The sequence below is a fragment of the Nicotiana sylvestris genome, chromosome 6 (assembly GCF_000393655.2).
Source record: "Nicotiana sylvestris chromosome 6, ASM39365v2, whole genome shotgun sequence".
Classification (NCBI taxonomy): Eukaryota; Viridiplantae; Streptophyta; class Magnoliopsida; order Solanales; family Solanaceae; genus Nicotiana; species Nicotiana sylvestris.
The window spans coordinates 67,010,876-67,020,528 of NC_091062.1; the positions used below are offsets into that span (position 1 = coordinate 67,010,876).

The window sequence follows — 9,653 nt, forward strand, 5'->3', positions numbered from 1 at the left end:
AGACTGCATTTCAGTAGGCTGGGAGATTGCTAAGAAGTTGGAGTGTATCCGCAGGTAGGAGAAGGAGTATAAGGAGGCTACGAGGCCTCATGGTTCTGGAGAATTTAGTGGCTTCTACTCTGAGGTCAAGGCTCTACATGGTAGAGGTCAATTCAGTTGACTAGTTCAGTCCGCACTTTAGGTTTCATGTAGTGCTGTAGCTAGCCATTGATTTCAAAGCACTCGTACCAGACATTCATCCTTAAGTACGGGTTTCCTATAGCAGATGTTCCAAACGCCCGAGGCAGAATCAGTTCCAGTAGCTACGTCCATAGAGGGGTTGTTTTACGTGTGGTTATGCTAGGAAGATTGTGAGAGATTGTCATGGACTTTGGATGGGTATAATTTAGTAGGGTACTCAGGCTATGATCCAATGCTACCCCACCTGCACAACCAGCTAGAGGTGGAGGACATGCGGGTAGAGATCGTCTTAGAGGAGAGGCCAATCTTGTTGTTATGCTTTCCCTAGTAGGACTGAGGCAATCATATCAAATGAAATCATTACAAAAATTGTTCTAGTATGTTATATATATGCTTCTGTTTATTTGATTCTGGTCCTACTTATTTGTATATGTCATCCTACTGTGCTTCGTGTTTGGATATGACTCGTGATTCTTTTGCTACTCCTGTTTATGTGTCTACACCCGTTGGGAATTTTATTATAGTGGGCCGTGTAGCGTTCATTTGTGGTCACTATTGGGGGCTATGCGATGAGGGTTGATCTTTTGTTTCTTAATATGGTCAATTTTGATGTGATTTTGGGTGTGGATTGGTTATCTCCATACCATGATATTCTTGATTGTCACACTAAGGCCATGCCATTTGCTATTCTGCGGTTGTCGAGGTTGGAATGGAGAGGTTCTTTGGGTCGTATACTTAGTAGAGTGGTTTCCTTTCTGAAGGCTCAACGGATGGTTGAGAAGGGATGTTTAGAGCACTTAGCCTTTGTTAGAGATGTCAATATTGATACTCCTACAGTGATCCAGTCCCCGTTGTGAGAGAATTTCCAGATGTGTTCCGTGTAGACCTACCGGGCATACTACCTGATGTGGATATTGATTTACCAGGCACTCAACCCATATCTATTACACCGTATTGCATGGTTCTAGCAGAGTTGACGGAATTGAAGGAACAATTGCAAATATTTATTGGATAAAGGTTTCATCAGGATGAGTGTGTCACCTTGGGGAGCACCAGTTCTATTTGTAAGAAGGACGGTTCCATGAGGATGTTCATAGATTACCGAGAATTGAACTAGTCTACCATGAAGAATAAGTATCCACTACCTTTCATTGATGATTTATTTGATTAGCTTCAAGGCATTAAGGTGTTCTCAAAGATTGACTTGAGATCAGGGTACCACCAGTTGAAGATCAAGGCTTTAAACATTCCTAAGATGACTTTTAGGACATGTTATGGGCATTATGTTTTCTTGGTAATGTCTTTTGGTTTGACCAATGTCCTCAAAGCCTTCATGCATTCAATGAATAGTGTGTTCCAGCCTTATTTGGATTCCCTTGTCATCATGTTCATTGATGATATCTTAGTATATTTCCGTAGTAGGGCGGAGCACGAGTAACATTTGAGGATAGTGCTTCAGGTGCCGAGGGAGAAGAAGTTATATGCCAAGTTCTCCGAGTGTGAGTTTTGGTTGGATTTGGTGGTATTCTTAGGCCACTTGGTGCCTAGTTAGGGGATTAAGGTAGATCTAAAGAAGATTGACGCATTTCAGAATTGGCCCAGACCTTCTACAACCACAGAGATCTAGATTTTCCAAGGTTTGGCTAGGTATTATCGCCACTTGTAGAGGGGTTTTCATCCATTTCGGGCCCATTGACTAAGTTGACTCAGAAAATTTCTCTATTCAGATGGTCTAATGAGTGTAAGGAGAACTTTCAGAAGATGGAGACTGCTTTGTCTATAGCTCCAATATTGGTTTCTCCTTCAGGATCGAGATCATATACAATTTATTGTGATGCTTCATGTATTGGTCTTGTGTGCTTGTTGATGCAGGATGGTAGGGTGATTCCCTATGCTTCGCGTTAGTTGAAGCCCCATGAGAAGAACTATCAAGTGCATGATTTGGAGTTAGCAACTATGGTACACGCGCTTCAGATTTGGAGACATTACTTATATTGTGTGTTTTGTGAGGTGTATATGGATCATTAGAGTCTCCAACATTTGTTTAAATAGAAAGATTTGAATTTGAGGAAGCAAAAGTGGTTGGAGATGTTGAAGGATTATAATATCACTATTCTCTATCATCCAAGGAAGGCCAATATAGTTGTAGATGCCTTGAGTAGAAAGGCCGAGAGCATGTGGAGTTTAGCATTCATTCCAGCTATAGAGAGACCTTTAACTATGGATGTTCAGGAGTTGGCCAAAAGATTGGTGAGATTGGATATTTCATATCCTAGCAAGATCTTTTCTTGTGTTGTATCTCGATCATCCTTGTTTTAGCACATTAAGGCTCGCTAGTATGATGATCCCTATTTTCTTTTCCTTAAGGACACAATGCAACACGATGATGCTAAGGAGATGACTATAAGCAATGATGGTGTATTGCAACTTTAAGGTCGAGTTTATGTCCCTAATGTCGAGGGTTTGAGAGAGTTGATTCTTGAGGAGACTTATAGTTTGTGATATATTCATCCAGGGTGCTACGAAGATGTATCATGACTTGAAGCAACATTATTGGTGGAGAAGGATGAAAAAGGATATTATTGGACATGTTTCTAGGTGTTTTAATTGCCAACATGTCAAGTATGAGAAACAAATCAGGTGGTTTGCTTTAGAAGATTGATATACTGTAGTGGAAGTAGAAGAGCATTACTATAGACGGGTTGTTGCGGACCTTGAGGAAGTTTGATGCCATTTGGGTCATTTTGGATCGGTCGACCAAATCGGCACATTTCATTTCGGTCATGATTTCCTACACTTCATAGCAATTGGCTAGGATCTACATCAAGGAGATTGTTCCCGTGTATGGTGTACCTATTTCTATCATCTCAGATTGTGACACAAAGTTTACTTCGCACTTTTGGAAGGTGGTTCAGAGTGAGTTGGACATGCAGGTTGAGTTGAATACTGCATTTCACTCTCAGAAAGACTACCTGTTTGAGCAGGCCATTCAGATCTTGGAGGATATGCTGAGGGCATGTACTATTGATTTTGGAGACCAGTGGGACCAATTTCTAGCTCTAGCGGAGTTTTCTTCAAATAACAATTACCAATCGAGTATCTAGATGGCTCCATATGAGGCCTTATACGGGAGGCAATGTCGTTCTCTGGTCGGTTGGTTTGAGCCCAGGGAGGCTAGGCTATTAGTTACAAACTTGGTTCTTCATGCCTTAGAGAAGGTGAAGTTAATTCAGGAGAGGATTTGCACAACACAATCCAGGCAGAAGAGTTATGCTGATAGGAGAGTCCGTGATGTGATATTCATGGAGGGTGATAAGGTCTTTCTTCGAGTTCTGCCTATGAAGGGCATGATGAGGTTTGGGAAGAAGGGAAAGTTGAGCCCGAGGTTCATTCGTCCTTTTGAGGTATTGGATGGAGTTGGCGAGGTTACTTGCATGCTTTCCTTGCCTCCTAGTCTTTCTGGAGTTCATCCAGTATTCCATGATTCTGTACTCTGAAGTATCATAAAGATATGTCCCATGTATTGGATTTCAGCATAATGTAGTTTGATAGGAATCTGGCTTATGAGGAGGAGCTAGTGGCTATTTTGGATTGGTAGGTTCGAAAGCTCAGGTCTAAAGATATTATGTCGGTGAAGGTGCAGTGGAGAGGTCAACCAGTCGAGGTCATGACTTAGGAGACCGAGCATGATATGTGGAGCAGATATCCTCATCTTTTTGGCAATTCAGATATTACTCTAAGCTTGTTCAAGGACGAACGTTTATTTAAGAGAGGGAGAATATAACGACCCGACTGATCATTTTGTGTATTTGAGCACTTTTTTTCCTAATGTTTCCGTATGTTTGGTTGTTGTTTTGTGACTTGAGGGAATTGTTGGTTTGTTCCCATGAAGGTTTCGGAGTGTATTGGAACACTTAGTTCTATTTTTACAAGAATAAGTTATAAGAGTTGACCAAGATTTGACTTTTGTGTAAAGGGCCCCCGAATCCGTATTTTTATGGTTCCAACAGATTCATATGGTGATTTTGGGCTTAGGCGTATGTTCGGATTCTGTTTGGAGGTTCCTAGGATTATTTGGCTCTTTTTGCCGAAAGTTACGTTTTGGAACATTTAGAAATTTCATAAGTTTGACATGAAATTGACTTTGAGGCTATCGAATTTGGATTGTTGTTTCAGGAATTGGAATAGGTTTGTTTTGTTTGAAATTTGTGTGCAAAGTTTGGTCTCATTCCAAGTTGGTTTGGTAGGAATCCGACGCTTGGTTGTGAATATTGAAGTCCTTGAATTTGAAGGCTTACATAATGCGTTTTGGTCTTCGATTTGTGGTTTTGGATGTTATTTTGATGTTTTGGGATTGCGAGGTTAGTTTTTATGAGGTTTATATACTTTTTCTGGATGTTTTATATGGGTCCCAAGGGGTTCAGGTACGTCTCATATTGGTTGCAGATTAGTTTGGTGAAGGTTTAGATTTTGCTAGTTCTACAAACATCACAATTGCGATGGTCTGCTTGCTTTTGTGATGCTTTGCATTTGCAGAGTGGGGATCGCATCTGTGATGTTAGGCACTAAAGGATAGTTTCACATTTGCGAATCTGTTGTCTCAAATGAGACTTCCGCAATTGCAAAGGGGAGTCAACATTTGCAATACTTGGTCATATTTTCGAGCTTCCTAGTCGCACATGAGATATCTAAGGCGAAGGGATCTAGTTCGCATTTGTGAGCCATTTCATGCATTTACGAGGGTCCCAGTTGCAAACCCCTTGTCGTAATTGAGACTTTCGTAGCTTATTATTTAGAAGGGATTTTGGGACTTATACCCATTTTCTTATATTTTGAACCCTGGGCTTGGAGATGAGCGATTTTTGAAGAGGATATTCACAAAAGGCAAAGGGTAAGTCATTTTCACTTGATTTTGATATTATATCTTGATTTCACATATATTTTTATACCTAAATAATGGAATTTGGAAGATAATTTCTTTTTTTTGGGGGGTGGGGGTAGGGGGGGTTGTCTATGTTTTGAAAAATGAAAATTGGTGATTTGAGAGTCAATTTTGACTTGGTTTTGGAATCTAATAATGTATTTGGACTCTTGGGGTTATGAGTAGTCGGGATCTCCCTTTAACTCGAGTTTTGACCATGTGAGCCGGGGTTGACGTTTATTGACTTTTTGGGAATTGGTAAAAATTGGAACTTTATTGTTTGGGATTGTTTTCTTTAGCATTGTATTATGTTATTGAGTTGTTTTTGGCTAGATTTGAGTCGGACGAAGGTGATTTTTAAATGAAAATCTATTTTAGAGGATTTATTTAGGCTTATTGAGGTAAGTATCTCACCTAACCTTGTGTTGGGGAATACCCTTAGGATTTGACCTTATTTACATAATTGTGTTATGTGTAAAGCGACGTGTACGCGAGGTGAAGAGCATGTACACGGGGGCTATGTGTGGTTTATGATCCGATTTGACTTTAAACTTCTAATATGCCTTATTTTGATGATATGCTTTACATGAAACACGCTTAATCAGCTTGCGAATACATGAACTTTAATGCTACAATTGGTTTAGTCATGGCCATGCTATATACATTGAACATTCATTAGCATTTTATTATTATCATGTCCTTGTGCCCTTGTTAATAAATTATGAGTCTCTGTCTTTTGATAAAATTTAGCATATTGCATTGATGATTATGACACCTATGGACATGTTGGGGCGGATATTGTTATTGATGAAATATGGAGCACAAGGATGCATGTTGTTATTGTGTCGGGATATGAAGCATAAGGGTGGATATCGTTATTTTGACAGGGTATGGAGCATAATGATGGATATTGTTATTGTGTCGGGGTATGGATCATAAGGGTAGATATTGTTACTGTGATGATATGTGGGGCATGGGGGTGACATTCTTGATCATGCACATGTATTCTTTAAATCTCGTCATATATTTGGCCAGTTGTTTTAAGTTGTATTTGACATGCTATCATATGCCTCTATTTTTATACTTGATGATTTGGTTGTCGAAATTGGATTTTCTTACTTTGTGCTTCAATACCGTCGCATTCCCTTGGGGTCCCATACTTTGTGTTGATTACTATTATTTTCACATTTAGACAATATTGTATGAGATATTTCTTTATGTTTACGGTTTAGAGCTCATAACTCTCTATTACCTAGTTTTGGGGAGTTGTATTGTGTATTGCCATTTCTGGCTCATGGTATCACTATTTTCACTGTTTTATGTTAATTCAGCCTTATTATATGATATTTGGATGACTTAAAGTTGTTAATGAGAATTGTCTTACCTAGTGTAGGTACCATCACGAGCCCTTGGTGGGATTTGGATCTTGATAAATTGGTATCAGAGCCTGATTATGCCCAACTCTAGTCCTAAAAAGGATAAGCGGTCGCTGTAAACATAATCCGATCTAAAAATCCGGAGTAGAATCCCACAGATAATTAACGTTTCACTATAATCATTGACTATCACTAAGAAGACAAGCTCGAACAATTCCTAAGTTATAAATATTAAGATTCTTATATCGAATTAACTAACAAATAAAGTAGTAGATTAACAACTAAAGATACTACAGGTTGGAGAAAAGATTAAGGAGGTCTAGAGTTATGATTTCCCCAATTGTCGGAATCCTTCCCACTACGTCTTCTATAATTTCTCCTAAGTATTCTCTACCGATCATGAGTACTTTGAGTGTCGTAATTCTCTCTCGAGCAACTACCACAATTTACTAAATATATTCTCTCGAACTACGCTAGCTGACACTAATTCACCGCTTACTACGATCCCACGAAGGTTTCGTTATCTCTAATCCCGCCTTTAAATACTCTTTATTGATCTCTCACATACGTTAGGAGTGATTTTGTTCAAAAATGACCTAAATATGTACCCTCTCTCAAGCAATACACACTAAATAGGCACAGTCAATTGATAGCCATTTAGTTAACAACAGTAAACACATAGTTGTACGAATAGAGAAAACTAACTGTTTAATTATAGAAAAACATAGCGAGAATTTATCTTAAAAAAGGTTCCATAAAAATCCTAGATAACAAATTAGCTATAATAGAATGCAAAACTACAAAACTAGAATTCATAACCAATAACAAAAATAGGAAGAAGGAAGTTAAAAACTCGTAGAAGATTTTTCCTCCTTGCTCCTAGCGTGTTCTTGCCTCCTTGGATCGAATTCCCTCTCAAAAAACGTCCTCTCTATGTAAAAAATAACTTTATGAGGTATTTATATAGTAGGGTTAACGTGTCCACGTCCAAAACTAAGGAGGAAATAAAATTGGCTCGGATAACATCATCGGCGCGAGGCACTGTCTGGGGCACCAATATTTCTGCGCCAGGAACTTTCTATGGCACCAATGTTTCTGGGCGAGGCACTATTTGGGGCACCAATGATAGTGCCCTGGACAACGCCTTGCACTGTCTATGGCCATGACTTTTCATTGCCTTGCATGTCTTCTTTTATTGCTCCACTTTGTAGGTCAGAAATACCATTTCGTGCAACTTTTCTCCAATTCATTTCCAAGCATTCCTACATGTGAAATAAGCTCTATTAAGCATAATTCTCGCACAAATTAGCATCCAAAAAACAAGCAAGTAGGGTTAATAGTGTCAAAATATAGGGTATTATCGCACAATATCAACACCCCACACTTAAATGTTGCTCGCCCTCGAGTCAACCAACTAAGCACTTCCTCTTAAAGGACCCAACAAGCCACAAATTTACAACACACTACACATATGACCATGGTTGATAGAAGCAATTACGCTCTAGCATATTGCTGTCGTAATATACTTTCCATACTTATGCCTAATTTCAAAACATCTAATACAGGGACAACATAATTATAACAATCCTAGCCTCAAAAAACTAACTCAATGTCACAATGCACCCGAAGCTTGTATATTTAATCTAATAGAGAAGTCTAATAATGTCACATATCCTTTGTGAAACCATGTGCCCTCACAATAAAACAAAAGAGTAAGCAGTCTACACATCCAAATCACATGACTGAATATAAATTTAAGGACTCACACATATGAAGAAAAGGAACTCACCCTCTCAAATAAGTCACATGCGCACAAAAGGAGTAGTAGGCTTGCCCATTATGTAAACCTCTACTAATGCAGGCTCGCTAGGTCCGAAATCAACTAGGACTTTATTATAGTTGTAATGTGGACTAAGGAATGTGTAGGATATTTTTAGGATATATCGGCTAACCCTCCTAAACACTTTAACAGATCACGTATTCAATTTTAAGCGCAATTCCTTCAATCCACTTTAATCATCACAAGATAGCTCACCCCAAAATTTTTCCTTCTTCTTTATGTCACGCCCCAAATACGAGGAGCACGACCAGCACTCAACCGAGTGAACCCGGTCAAACAAGCATGTTAGATGCTTTCTACTCACTCACCCATGATAAAGAGAAGACATATTTTCATTAATTAGATAGTAAGAAGATCATGTATACAATACAAAATCATTTCAATAGTTACTTCAGTTTTAATGTCTCAAAATACACGCACTTTCATAGTCTGAAGTGGAACAAGTGATTTACACATAACATGAATTGTTTGACTTTCCCCAACAACAACGTACGAACCACACTATGTCTACGGAGCCTATAATAATTACCAAGAGTACAATAATAGTGCCGGTATAAGGCTCCGGCTATACCTCAAAATTTGATAATATGATAAGCAAAAGATGTATAACCCCAGAATGAGATGGGGCTCACCAAGTCTGCTGGGAGGAGGGTGTACTGCTATCACTGATCAATACTGCCTGCTGTGGAACAACCTGCGCCCCCAGCAAAAGGGACGTTAGTACTGTCGAATAGTACTAGTATGTATAACTAAACACCATCTCAATGGAATGAATAATAATACACGGGAGAGCAATCATGAAATCAATAGAAGCCTCAAACAATACAAAAATCAAGTTAAGAACCGCTTATATTTTCAAATAAATTTCCGTGTTTTTAGGTTTGGAGATCTTTAGTTCCGATATACCATCATTCACAGTACCACCGTACTTTAACACGGAGTACAATCAAGGCCCAATCGGCTAGGCTACCTCATTTGAGACATCAACCACCATCACAATTTCAATCACAAATTTCCAGCACAATCACCACCATGTGTGCAGCATGGCGTGCGATCACGGCCCGATCGGCTAGGCCGTCTCACCCGATCCGTTACCCTTTTCTATCAATAATCTCACTTCATTCTTCTTTCACATCTTTTTTTTAATTCATTGGCACTAGTTGCCACAATTATAAAGTCATTCTTAGCACTTGGCCGTATTTCATAATTCAAGTTACCTTTTTCCACATGCAAACATCATTATCATTATCAACAACAATTAAGGCTTTCCATTCAAAACTTTAAATACACATGTGAGTGATTGGGAATCATAGGCACATAGAGACTTTTCATACAA

General features: G+C 38.9%; 1 protein-coding gene across 1 annotated transcript; it reads left to right on the top strand.

Moving 5' to 3' along the window:
* The first annotated feature begins 3,284 nt into the window (after positions 1-3,284).
* LOC138870727 (uncharacterized) lies at positions 3,285-3,677 on the top strand. Its single transcript, XM_070148561.1, has one exon. It carries the CDS (start codon positions 3,285-3,287, stop codon positions 3,675-3,677), a length of 393 nt encoding a protein of 130 aa, XP_070004662.1.
* The last annotated feature ends 5,976 nt before the right edge of the window (positions 3,678-9,653 follow it).

What these genes read in the sequence shown, in the direction of transcription:
- LOC138870727 (XM_070148561.1), top strand. Translation starts at nt 3,285, where the DNA reads ATGGCTCCATATGAGGCCTTATACGGGAGGCAATGTCGTTCTCTGGTC.